Here is a 14,359-nt window from a genome sequence, read left to right as displayed (position 1 = left end):
CTGGAGGCCTGACCTGGGCATTCCTCTTGCCCTGAGCCATGGCTAGGGCTAGGGATCCCAGCAACACTTTTCCTGCAAGTGATCTTGCTTCCTATCATTGCTTCTGTGTCTGCAAACTTCATCTCTTTCCTCTGTCCTGAAACTGAAACCAAGGACTCAGCTCTCCTCCAAATGCCCACAGCCAGCAGGAACACAGTTTCTAGTTCTTTGCTACCATGAAAAATGCTACTGTGAATATTTTGGAGTATGTTGGGTATTTCTTTCTGTCTTTGACCTCTCTTTGGTCTGTGCCTAGCAGTGATGGCTCTGGGTCAGAGTGTTTAGATATTTTAGTCATTTCTTCAGCATATTCCAAATCACTTTTCAGAGTGGTTACAGTTTTTAATTGTGGGATAGGTTTTAAATGTGTAGGATTCTACTCTTTAAAATGATTTTCCTTAATTTGTGGAAAAAAATTTTTTTTAAAGCAATCGGGGTTAAGTAACTTGCTCAAGGTTACACGGCCAAGTGTTTCTGGGTGGGTGCTAAGTGTATGAGCCCGGGATTCCATCTCCAGGTCTTCTCAACACTGGAGCCGGTGTTCTTACTCATGCTACCTGGCTGCCCCTTGGGAAAATTTTTTTATTGAAGTAGGGTGATCTTATGGTTTATTTTGTATTTTTTTTAAACTCACAAAATTATTGTGCCTCTTTTTTATTTCTCATTCCAGTCTTCACGAATTTTGAAAATGCCTGTCTTCCCACATCCCTTCTAATATCAACCATTTCCAATTTTTCATCTTCCTTAATTTATCAGGTGTGGAGAAACCTCTCAGAGTTACTTTGATTTACATTACATTATTAGTGACTTTGGGACAGTGTTTCACATGGCTGTAGTCAATTGACAGCTCTTATAAGAACGACTCTCTCACTTCGTTTAAGCACTTAATCTTTGAGTAATGGCTCTTGGTCTTTCTTGTGTCTATTGCCTTGGACATCAGGTTCTCAGATATTTGATGCATAGTTTTTTCCTTGCTATAATTTCTTAAACCAACCTCATTGATTTTATTTGCGCAAAAGCAATATTCTTTTTTTGAAATTACCTGATTGCTTCCTTTGCTTGTTTAAGAACTTTTTTCCCCAACTGCTTTCCAATTTTCCTAGTAACTTAGCATGATTTTTTAAAAATTCAGGTTTATTTTTGTTTTCAGTTCCAAATTCTCTCCTTCCCTTCACCTCTTCCCCACCCATTGAGATTGCAAGAATTACAATATCCATTATATATGTTAGTATATTTTTGTAGAGAAATTTCTCCAACTTTAAAGTTAACATTTCTGAAAATTTTTTCTTTCTGAGAATAGTGCCTTGTTCATGGGAAATATAAACTGCATTTATTATTTTTTTTCAAACTCACTACCTTAATGAAGGTTCAGTGTCTGTATATTGCACTATATAATAAGAAATGCTCTAGTTAAAAAGGTACTTATTTAAAAGTAGCTTATTTCAAAGTACTTTCTAATCTGGGGTCTTGCTAATGTGACTACTGCTTTTAATGATATAGATTTAAACCCATGCCATATTTTAATTTAAAGCATATCATGAAGCAATAATGAAACCTCATGCTTTTATAGCAGTCTACTATTTTTAAAACATGTTCAAGTTCTCACATTGAATCTTCACAGCAGACCTTTCAGGTGGGAACTATTTCCCCCTATTAAACTTTTCTTCTGGCGTGGGTTTAAGTCTTTACTTTGCCACTTAAATATTTGTTACTTGGCAAATGACTTTACCTTTCAAGAACCTAATCTTTCCAGTAACAGAATTAGTGTGGATTTTGAGTCAAGAAGACTGTGTTTAAATCTCCACTCCAGAAGGTAACTAGTTGGATAGTCATAGGCTGGTCACTTAACCCAAATTTTCTCATCTGTAACAGGAAATAATAATACCTGGAATACTTGTCTAAATAACCCATTGTAAGGTTCAAATGAAATAATATGTAAAATGCTTTCCAAACCTTAAAGCACATCTCAGTTCTATAATGAGTTGATAGTTTTCATTTTTATATCACCTACATTGCCCACTTATCTATAATCTTGGAACTTCCTTATAGCTGTGATTGCATTGATGTGGGCATTCTCTAAAACCAGCATAGACTGCAGCCCACCCGTGGTTTTTTATCCTATGTCATTTAGACATGTCTTCCTGTTCACTGCCAGGGTTGACCTAGTGTTGCTTCTTTTAGTTCTCTTGACTTCATGTAGGTGCTGGTTCCTCATACCTTCTGTATGACTGTAATACTTCCCCTTATGGTCATACTTTTTGATGATATTGCTTATATCCCTTTTCCTATATAATTCCTACTACTAATATCCTGAGCCTATAAATACCTACTGTGGGCAGGTAATTAGGCCTACTGAGTGATTATATCTTTCATTTATAATCTGCTTCCTTGTGTTTCATAAACCACTTAATGATATATAGTGATATATTTTCTGCCTTTTAAATGAATTTTTATTTAAATTTTGTTTTTAACAATTTCTTAAGAACTTGCAAAAAAGATAAATAACAGGTAAATATTCTATCTCTTTAATCTTCTATAAAATAAAAATGTCATTTTCCTTCTTAAAAAGTATTTTGTTTATAAAATCCTGCCTTTTCTGTTCTTGAAGAATTTCATGAAGAAATTCCTTGATATTGTTGTTCACTTGTTTCAGTTGTGTCCAAATCTTCATGACTCCATTTGGGGTTTTCTTGGCAAAGATACAGAAGTGGCTTTCCATTTCTTTCTCCAGCTCATTTTACATATGAGGAAACTGAGGCAAATTAGGGTGAAGTGACTTGCCCAGGGTCACCCAGCTAGTCTGAGGCCTGATTTGAAATCAGGAAGATGAGTCTCCCTGGCCCCAGACCTGGCACTGTTTACACTGTGCTACCTGGCTGTCCGTCTTGAAATATAGGAAGATTATTCTAAAAAAAGATTTTCTAAAAATGTGGAAATAGATATATGACTCTAGTTATTAACATATCTTTTGTTTTATTAAAAATTTTTCATTTATTTGCCTCCTTCTGTTCCTTTCCCTGTTGAACAAATTTTTTTTTAAAATAGAAAAGAAAAATAATTTTCTCAATACATAGATGTACCATCTGGAAAAACCTGTCTGAAAAATATGTATTTTAGCCTTATTCAGAAATATATGTCTATATTTTAAATTTATTATCCATAGGACAGAAGAGTGCTATTTTTCGTCTTCATTCTTTTGGACTCATGGCTCCTTTACATTGATAAGAATTTTAATATCTTTTTAAGGGTCCATCCCTCCCTGCCCCCCTGTTGTTATTTATTCTCCTCCCCTTATTCTGCTTCTTTTCTATCTTCTGCTCATTTTGATGTTCATCACTTCATACAGGTCTTCACAGTTTCCCTGAAACTTTGCATTTCATTATTTCTTGTTGTTTAGTTGGTTTTGCAAAGACTGGAGGAGTTTACCATTTTCTTCTCTAGCTCATTTAGATGAGGAACTGAGGCAGACAGGGCTAGGTGACTTGCCCAGAGTCACTGAGCTAGGTGACCTAGCTGCTCTGAGACCAGATTTGAACCAAGATCTTCCTGACTCCAGGCACAGTGCTGTATCCACTGTGCCACCTGCCTGGTGCCTTTGAGATCATATAATGCCCAGTGAACCTTACTAAATACACCCCCTAATGTTTTATTGCTTCTGTAGTTATTTGAATGAAATTCTTCTCATTCTTCCCTTTGGGCTCTTTTGGTATTATACAAGAATACTTCTGATTTATGTGGATTTATTTCATATCCTGCAACTTTGTTCGAATTATTTTTATTTCAATTGATTTTTAGCTGACTCTGGGATTCTGTATGTACACCAGCATATCATCTGCCAAAACCGAGAATTTTGTTTCTTCTTTACTTAGGCTTATTTCCTAAATTGTCCTGCTTTGGTAATATTCATATCCACAAATTTTTTTTTCTCCAAGTGCTTAGTATCGTCTTTTTCAGATATCTTGAGGATCAGTCCATCAACACCTTCAAAACTGTCTCACCTCTGCTGTGAACCAGTTTTATTCATAGCCTATCCCAGGTGTTCTTCTTGTCTTTGGTTTCTTCTGTGCCATTTCTGCTTATTTCTGCAGCACATGAAGAAACTTGGTAGCTTCACTTTTATTATTGAAAAGAACAGTTGATTATAGTATTTTAGTTGGTAATGAGATCTTTTACTATGGAGTGACATTGGGGATAAAGAAAAAACTTATGTGAGAGGACCAGAGAGGTCAAAGAACAGCCATCTGCTCTGGATGAGTTGAAGTCTCAAGGTTCAAAAAAATTAGATTCCAGGACATACATACTAAAAGAACATATTTGATTGCAGATGTAGTATTAGTAATTTTTGAGAATCATGAAGAGAACAGCAGGTGTGCCAGAAGATCAATAACCACTTTAATTGTAAACAAAACAAAAAATAAACATACATCCACACACCCACTCCCTAGGATTCTAGAAACTCTAGATTTGTGAGCTTGAATGTTGCCCTTGGGCAAAACTATTTGACAGATCATTAGACAAATATCTTAGGAGAATTTAGCAAAGAAATCAGTGAAGTCAACTTGGGTTTACAGATACCAAGTAATGGCAAACTAACTTCATGTCCTTTTCCAATTGATTTACTACATTAACAAACTGAATCCCACAGACCTTAGATAGTTTGAATTCATCCAAATATTTGTGTGTGCCTTGGAATTCTTGAGGGAAGATGGAGAAACATGGGGTGCAAAACTCAAGATTAATTCAAGATTCAGATGAATAGTTTTTTATACTGTACATTCTGTTGAGATATGATTAGCTTAATTTGGTGTTTGTAGTTTCCAGCCATTGCTCCTAACTCTGCTTGATGCACTGAATAAAAGAATCAACGTTTTAAAAAAAAATTTGTAAGAGGACTAAAACGAGCAAGATGAATTTCTCAGGGATAATTGTAAAACTTTGCTCTTAAGTTTAAATTTCAGTTCTCTGAGTACAAACCTGTGTGTGCTAGTCTGAAAGGAGCATGTATTTTTAAAAAGTGGCAGTTTCAGTGAGCTGCTAACTCAGATTAGTGTGGTAGCCAGCAAAGGTAAGATTGTCTTACCAAATATCAAGCTTTTATGATTCTGGTGGTATAGAAATTCCCTCTACTGATGCTAATTACAATCACCTGTAGCTTAGAAGCCACTAATAATAACAATAACTACCATGTGTATAGTGTTTTAAGGTTTGCAGAGCGTTTAACATGTTAATTCATCTGAGTCTCACGACCATAACATGGGGTTGTTGTCCTCACTTTATGCTGAGGACTGACGCACAGAGACGTTAACTGACTTGCCAGTTTCACACAGCTAGTTAGTGTCTGAGGCAGGATTTAAACTCATTGGTCAGAGACATGGGCCTAGGAGCATTGAGGAATGAAAGAGGGCAAAGGTGATATAATTGAACACCTGTTGAGTACATCACCAGCTCAATGATTCCTTCGTGGGTTGTGGGTCTAAGTGGTCAGTTGTGAGCTAGTAAAACCCCAGTTTGACTGGTTTACCTCTGCAGCCAGCACTTGGAGCCTATGTCAACACAGAAATCCTGACCCTAAACAAGAGAAGCACCAGGGCCATACCTAAGATGATACAGGAGAGAGGGAAAATGGTCCAAGGGTATAGTGGGTAGGATACATCATCTATGTCCAATAACAGTCCTCTGAAGGAAGAACTGCCCCACCTCATCAGGGATGGTTGGATGCTTTTACTTCCTCCCTGTAGCCATCAAGCTATTAGTGGAAGGAAGAGTTAAATATATTTTTTCTGTCTAACTGTAGAGGACAGAACGAAGAGATCTCAACTTAATGTAAGGTTTTAATTTTCTAACATTTAATGTTTTATTACATTGTAATTAATTAGTGAGGCCTTTGTTCCTGATAATATTCATCCAGAGGATGGATGACCATAGCATTGCTCACATTGGTGTAAGAGATTAGATTAGGTGACCTGAATTTTTTTTCCATTTGAGATTACGTTTTGTAATTTATTCTCTCCCTTGACCTCTGCCTTCAAAGCAGATACCAGGTGCTTTTTCCACTCTCTTCAGTACTTCAAATTGACACCGATCTTAGAGTGCAGGTAATCCAAAAGAACCTGTGCTATAACTCTGGAGTGAGAGGTCCTTCTCTTTAAAGGACACTTTAAAGTATATTTGTGCCTCTTCACTTAAACATGCCTAAAAGCCTGGGGATTGGAACTAGGATCTTCAAAATTCTTCAGCCTCTTGTTTATCTTCTGACTAGCCAATTTCTCCCTGGAAATCCCTAAATGGAAAGCAGAATTCATGAGGATCTTTGGCATAACTACAAATGGTAGGCATGGGACTTTAAAAAGCTGTCTTCTCTTCTCTTACTCCCATGTTGGTAGCTTCTTATAGCTTAGGGAAAATGGGAATTAGCCTGAAGTTTAAAAAGGCAGTGTTTTACAGTGACCATTCAGAGGCCTGCAAGTGGTAATCTTGCCCTATATTTTCCATCCTTCACTCCACTTGAACATTTCTGAAAATTAGGATCTAGAATTTTGCAGAAAGTATGCGTTATTTTGAGCAGAATACCAACCTTTGTCTTTCACCCTGGGCTGCGTAAGATGCCTGCTACAAAGGTTATCTAATCTGACTATATGAATCTGTTAAAAGGCAGATTCTTGAGGTCATTATCTTCTGAAATGTACTCTGTTTTTATTTTTTTTAATTCCCCAAAGTGATATTTTTAAGCTTTTACTCATATTTTCTGTGCCTAAAACGTTTTTTCTTTCCCACTTTGCTCACAGATATCCTCCATCTTCTAAAGCCTAACACAGATGTTACCTCCTCCACGAAGCCTTTCTTGTTCCTGCCCCTCTAGACCTCACTTTGTTTTGTAATTCTCCATCACATCTATCAAATAAAATCATGTATATTAATTACCTGTTTAGGTGTCATCTTCTCTTACTAGATTTTAGGTCCTTGAGTGATCGACAATGTAGGGACCATATCTTTTCTAAATTTCATGTCTGCCAGAGCTGAGCACATTGTAATGTAATAATGCTCTGCTTAAATGCTTTTCATAATTTTTTGTACTGGGGGGAAAAAACCAAAGTATTTCTCCATGTTGTTGCTTTGTATATTTTCAGGTCTCTATACACTCTGTGTGGCTGGGAAATAACATCACCCCACTGAGAGAAGAAGAATGGGATGAAGATGAAGAAGATGAGGGTGACCTTCCTGCCCCTTCTTCACCTCCAACATCTCCAATAAACTCCAGGTTTTCAACAGTTTTATTTTGTTAACCAGTTTTCTTAAACTTGTCAGGATATCCATTTGTAGAAACTCCCAAAATAAGACTTGGCAACATATTTTAGAATTTGAGAGAATACTTAGATTCTTATTCTTTGCAGGAAACACCGGGCTGGAGTTGATATACATTCTTGTTCGCAGTTTTTGCTTGAATTGTACAGTCAGTGGATACTCCCATCAAGTTCAGCCAAAAGAACCCCAGTCATTCTGATCAGTGAAGTAGTGAGATCTGTAAGTTCCCTTTTCCTGAACATTCTCCCTGTCACCCTCTTCTGCCTGCCCTGCAACAGCAACCAAAACCAAACCGAAAAGAGCAGCCAACCCAGTCTTTTCATTTGGTGGAAAGAGCTCTGGATCAGGAGTGAGAAGGCTGATTAGATTTCCATTTCTATATTTGATTGCCTAAATTTGTGACTGTGCAAGCCATGTAACCTTGCTGAACTTCCATTTCCTTATGGGCAAACTCAAGAGAGTGATATGCCTGCCAAGCCTCCCTCACCAGGACCATCCTGGAATCTAGCATGTGAAAGCGCTTCCTAACTTGTAAAGTGTTAAAGGCACTGCTATTGCTATTGCTATTAATAATTGTAATGTCTTGATTTTAGGATACTTAATCTGTAGTTTTAAATATTTGTCACCTCCTCTCCCATATTCTAATTGACTTCCCTCTTTTCCTCCTTTTCAAAGAATTAAAAAAATTTCAAGAATTATGTCCTACTAATTACTAAGTACCAATACTACAATTAGAGTATTATACACCATTAGTCCAGTTGTTCTAAATGAATGTATTAAATATAATTAATACAATTGAGACTTTCTCCTTGATGTAATCAGAAGGATTGGAAAAAAATTCACTGCAAAAGAACTTTGGAGTGATCTGAAGCAGTTATCTATTAGAAGCTTTCTGTAGATCCTCTGTTCACATGGGGAAGATTTCCTGCACTTGATAAATAGTAAGCTAACTAACTTCCTTCTTGTGGTATTTCCACAACTAAAATACAGATTTTTCTAACCTTTCAGCTAACAGTCAAGGAAATATGAACTTAAATAATTTGAAAGACAGTAGTAATTTTCATAACACATTTTAGTTTACAAAGTACTTGTGAAATAGTGCCCATATTATCCTTATTTTTCAGATTATAGTATTTAGATCTGAAAGGAAATTTAGAAATCACTTAACCCAATCGCCTTATTTTACAGAGGAGAAAACTAAGGTTCAGAGAGGAAGTGACATATCCATGATCACCCAAAATACCACAGGCAGATTTCAGACCCAGGAGTCCTGACTCCAATTCCAGCCTTCTTTCTTCTGTGTCCTACCGGTCCTTACAACAACAAAAACATCACAGTAGTTTGGTCTCAAATATTTCTATTTCATTTCTAAAGCACAGAAGCTCCTCAGGCGCTGTTGTTCCCTCTGTGTTACCAGTTACAGTTGAACATTTGTCCTCACTGGCAGTGTTTTTAGCTCTTGTTTCATGTCCCTGCTAACGTAAATGTCCCTCTCTGTTGGAATGGTATCTGTTCATGTCCAGCTCCTGGCAGTCTCAGACTTGTTTACCGAGAGGAATCAATTTGAGATGATGTACTTGACACTGACTGAGCTTCGAAGGGTGCATCCTTCTGAAGATGAAATTCTCCTTCAGTATTTAGTACCAGCCACTTGTAAAGCAGCCGCTGTTCTGGGCATGGTAAGATATGAGTATTTCTGGGGCTGCCCCTTTTAAAATTTTTTAAAAACATGAAACAACTTCAGATTATTTACTAACACTTTGGTAACTTTTTTAGTTTGATAATGGTAGAAAAGTGCTGAGTTAATTGCCAGTTGCTGGGATCAGGAGTCAAACCAGAAGCAGAGTTGAAGAGTTAAGGAGTGTACTTTGTTCTGCAGGCACTGGGGAGCCCCTCAAGGCTTTTGAATAGAGGAGTGACATGGTCAGAGCTGCGAATTAGGAAGATGACTCAGGCAGCATGTGAAGGATATATTGCAGAAGAGATAGACCAGTTAGGAGGCTGTTGTAATCCAGACAAGAAGTAATTAAGTAGGGCCTAAACTTGGTGATGGTAATAAAATTGAGGAAATTCGTGTTCTACTCAGTTTGTTAGATGTGGAGGATGGAGACAGAAGAGCCAAATCTGTGTCTAAAGTTTTAAGCTATGATGCCATCAACAAAATTAGGAAAGTGGAAGAGGAGTAAATGTGTGGGTGGGAGGGAGAATGAGTTGAATTACTGACAGCATCCTCTCATTACTACCTCATACAGTGCTATTTACAATCCACGACTTCAGGGTGACAGTGATTAGTGTTGCCTTTAGTTGAGAAGTGTGATCTTACTGAACAAATCTTCCTTAAATGAGTTCAATTAATTTTATTGTTTCTCCCATCTTCACAGAATTACTGACTTTTTGAGCTGAAAGGGATTTGCAGAGGTCACCTAGTCTATCAGTCTCACCTAATGTAGAATTCCTCTCTTCATGGGGAAAAAAAATCAAGGATTACTCTAGCACTGGAGTACTCCTAATTCAGCTTTTTATTCCCCCCCATGGAGATGCTTTGAAAAAGCATCCTTGACAGTATTCATAGAGCTATGGAAGCTTGCAGCTCAAAGGGACCTTGGATACCATCTAGTCCTCTTCATACTTCATCTAATTTAAAGTCTTTAGAAGTGTTGAGTAAGCCTTGGGAGGTCAGAATTTCCTATACCTTTCTTCTCCCTACATTGTGACTGTCTACATGTCATTATTCTTCTAACTGGCAACCCCATGATGACTTTTTTCCTTCATCTTCTGCCCTAAAGATTCAAAGGCCCCACCGAATCCCCCACTGCTTTTCCCTGATGTGATCCAGATCCTCTTTTGTATTTTACAATTGGGTACCCCCCCCAATAGCAGTCTTCCTTCTTTGGACCATACATATGCCAGTCTCTGGCTATGTTAGCCCTGTCTTCCTGCTTTCCAAGTCCAGAAGCTACTACAGTCTCTCTTTGTCATAAGATTCACATTGTACTTCTTTTGAAGCTTTTCCCAATTCTGCTTCTTGTTTAACTCAGGCTCCAATTTGTATCCATTTTCTTGCCTATATTTTTCCTCATGAAACATTTATTAAATGAACACATAAAAAATGTACATGTGGTGCCCTACTTATTATTGAAGAAGGATGAAATAAATCCAGTCCCTGCCATCAACACAGAGATTCAGCTGTATGCAAACTTTTATAGTTGGTATCTTTCTTAATCTTAATTCATTAACCTTTTATTAAGTGCCTCACATGTACAGAACACCATTCTAGGTCTTGGGAGTGATAAAAAGATTAAGAAGACATAGTCTTTGCCCCCATGAAGTAAACAGTATAACTGAGAATACAGTGTCTAACCAGATTCCATAAACATACAGTAACTCCTACCAGGAAGAATCTGACAAGAGTACTGTTCCAGGTCTGAGACAGAAATGAGTGGTTTCTAGCTAGAGGGATCTGGGAAGACTTCATGAAGATGGAGATGGTATTGGACCTAAGCTTAGAAGCACATGAATAGATTTAAAAGAGAATGATAGAGAAAAGGGAAGAAAGTGGGAAGATAGCCCATGGGCATTTAAGGGATGGAGGCCAGGGGCTGATGTTCAAGTAGCCCACTTTGTTGGGCACATAGCCTACGTGGAATAGAGTTATATAAGAGAAGGCTGAAAAGTTAGTTTGGACATACTGTGGAGTTCCTTCTTCAAACTTCTATTAATTGCCTGCTCCATACACTGCAGTGTGCTGGGCGCTGGTAGTGATTTTAAGACATGAGCTTTGTATTCGTGGAATGTAATCTGATCAGGACAGGAAGAAATGCATTCACTTATTTATTCAACTGAACTAAGCACTGGGGTTACAAAGTATAAAGTTCAAACTCCTCCCCTTTTACCTAGCATTCAGGTACCTTCACAAACTCTACAATGCTACCTTTCCAGCTATAACTCACATTACTTTTCTTCATATACACTGTCTTGTACCCAGACTTACAGCTTTCTGTCTCTAGAATAGACATTGTGCTCTGACACCACTCTTCAGACTTCTGATTCTTGGAGCACTTCCTGCCCTTATTTTTGTCTGGTGAATACCTGCTGATCCTTTAAAGTTCATCTCAGACATACCCCTTCTTCTAGAAATCCTCTGATGATTTCTCCTTGGTTAATGACAATCTTTTCCCTTATACTTTTGTTGTAATGACTTGTGGAATATTGCATGTTGTGATTACCTTTTCATTACCTTTTCTTCCATTCCTAATACTATTAGCTCCTTGAGGTTATGGACGATGGCTCAACTAAGCCTATGACTTCCATTGTACAAGGAATCACAGTGCTTTGCACAGAGTCAATCCTTAATTGATGTTTATTGCATTATAGATAAATATAATTCCTGCCTTGATAGGATTTATAATCTAATAGAGGTATAAAATTTTTCATTCATCCATTCATTCAACAGACATTTTTCTACTTCTTTCAAAGTCCTGATCTTAATTCTTCCAGAGACAGGAATTTGGTATCAGGTAGGATCCTAATGGTGTTGTTTTCTTAATGACTCATATTTCTCCTGGATCCCACTTGTTTTTTGACAGCCATAGAAATTGTTGATGATTTGTTGATTATGAATGTTGAAAACCCTTTTGCTTGTATTCTTCCTTTTCTCTGTAAGGGGATGAAGCATGTCAAATACAGAATCAGTTTTGTATCAAATACAAAAATGTCTTCATTTTCCTTTACAGGAATCCTTATGCAGAATTAGTTTCCATATATCTCAAGACTTTTGAGCAGAAGTTTTTTTTTATTACTCACTTATCTTCCAGTGGGATAGCTTGTAGCTACATTGCCACACTGATGATTTTATAAGTCGTCTAGGGAGCAGATATTTGACAGTTCCTCAAAGTTGCCACCCTTTGGGTCTTCCATGAATCATGTGAAAAACAACTAAGACTAGTAAGGGGGCCCTTTTTCTTTGCAGAGACTTTCAACTGCCAGATTAAATTTAATTATCATTGCTTTTTTGTTCCCAGGCCTAAATATCCCTTAGACAAAGGCAGCATTGTCAATAAATGGGAAAAAATCATACAGACAAAAAGGATCTTTAAAGCAAGATGATTTATCATCACTTGACCTCAGATTTTGTATTTATATATATATGTGTGTATACACATTCTTCCTTAGAGATAGACATCACTTGTAGGGTTTTTTTTGGCACCTTGTATTTGTGCACTATTTATTTTACAAAATTTTATGGATAAACATGCCACAATTGAGGGGTGCATTTTAAGCTCATAGATTCAGAGCTGGAAAGGACTATAGAAAAGAATGCCTATTGTTCAAAATGGGGTTAGTTCTTCAAAGACTGAAACTATCATAGGAGCCAGGGGGATGGAGTATAGGACAAGAGAAAAGAGGAAAAAAAATACTGCCTTTATCCTTGGAATTAGTAAGGCAAAAGATTCAACAAATTCATACATTCTCTTACTGGGCCTTTTCCATCAGTATTTTTCATTAAACAAGAATAAAATTGTTACATACAGGGGTTATCACTTGTAGGCTATCCAGAATGGTCAGAAAGTTTGCTGATTTTGGATCTATGGAAACCGGAGGTATTTGGGATTTTCTTTGAATATCTAGAGACAGCGTTCCTAATATCTTTTGTGTCATGGACCCCCCTTGGCTGTCTGGTGAGGGCTATGGTTCCCTTCTCATAGTAAAATATATAAGATTTACAAAAGAAACCCATTATACTAAAGTATAGTTATTAAGTTAATTTTAAAAACTCAAATTCATGGATCTCAAGTTAACAACCTCTAATCTAGAAGGAATTTCTTGATGATGGGGAAGAAAACCCTTATTGAAGAAGCATTTTACTAATTTATGTCTGACTTTCTACTTTGTATTTTGAGATGATTATTTTTATTATATTATATATTTATAATTACATATAATATATAATTATATAATAACAGATTATTATATAGTAAAGTATTTTGAGATACCTTGTGAGATAAGTACATTTACTTCTGATTTTGATATAAACTGATCTGTCAGTTTCCCTTTCTAGATTCTAAATTAATGAGTGGCATATGTCCCCTTTATAAGGTAGTGTTTGTCTCCATTTCAGTTGATATGAGACTTCAGAATGGTGGCTCAATCCAGCGTGACATTCTCTGTTGTTGTTGTTGTTTTCTTGTGCCTCAGGATAAAGCTGTGGCTGAGCCAGTGAGCAGACTCTTGGAGACCACACTCCGAAGCACCCATTTGCCAAGCAAGATTGGAGCACTGCATGGCATCCTCTATGTGCTGGAGTGCGACCTACTTGATGAAACAGCAAAGCAGCTTATTCCAATTATCAGTGATTACCTCCTTTCTAATCTCAGAGGAATTGCTCAGTAAGTTGCCCAGGGGAGTCCATTCAAGACCCTTCTAGTTGTGGAAAACATTTTTGGTAGGGAAGTAGATTATCATACATGCCTTCTAATTCCAAGCTACTTTATAGAATATGCGGTGGTTTTTAAATGGAGGGTTTATAACTTGTATTGGTATAATTTATAAAGCACTTTCCCCATAACTCTTAAGAGAAGGACAGGAATCAAAGACTGAAGGAAGACTAGATAGGGCCATAATTCAGTTCTTCCACTTTGCCACACTGTCTCTCAATGAATTAGGTAGAATAAACTAGAGCATTTCAAAATTTTGAAGTTGAAATTCTTTTTCTTGGATAGATAGATTATTTCAAGTGGGATAACCAGGCCGAAATCAGGCAAGAAGAATTTCTTTTGGCAAGCCTCTCTCAGCTTCAGTTCCACACCCATAAAATTGAGATCATGATGCTTACACTCCCTGTGACAGAGAGCTGTCAGGAACTTTTGATCCTGTGGGACTGTAAAGTTCAGCTAAAATAATGGAGTCTCATGCCTTGATCCCTTCCTTGTCACTTTGAAGTTCACCTGTCCATCCTCTGTGCAGGCATCACATTGTGGTCAAAGCATTTAAGACCTTCTTTGCCTCGTTGATCATAGCT

General features: G+C 37.1%; 1 protein-coding gene across 3 annotated transcripts in view; it reads left to right on the top strand.

Moving 5' to 3' along the window:
• The window catches only part of HTT (huntingtin), a 228,883-nt gene that overhangs the window by 198,121 nt on the left and 16,403 nt on the right, over nt 1–14,359 (top strand). For all 3 annotated transcript variants that reach the window (XM_069070716.1, XM_069070714.1, XM_069070719.1), the window contains 4 exons: nt 7,167–7,297; nt 7,431–7,560; nt 8,865–9,020; nt 13,537–13,727. In XM_069070716.1, the coding sequence (XP_068926817.1) occupies nt 7,167–7,297; nt 7,431–7,560; nt 8,865–9,020; nt 13,537–13,727 (608 nt within the window). The remainder of the gene's footprint in view (nt 1–7,166; nt 7,298–7,430; nt 7,561–8,864; nt 9,021–13,536; nt 13,728–14,359) is intronic.

The sequence above is a fragment of the Petaurus breviceps genome, unplaced genomic scaffold, assembly GCF_028583685.1.
Source record: "Petaurus breviceps papuanus isolate PSGF00001 unplaced genomic scaffold, PetGlider_PUasm1.0 140, whole genome shotgun sequence".
In the NCBI taxonomy this organism is placed as follows: Eukaryota; Metazoa; Chordata; class Mammalia; order Diprotodontia; family Petauridae; genus Petaurus; species Petaurus breviceps.
Note: the sequence above shows the minus strand (reverse complement) of the source record. Positions and strands in the feature narration are given on the sequence as shown.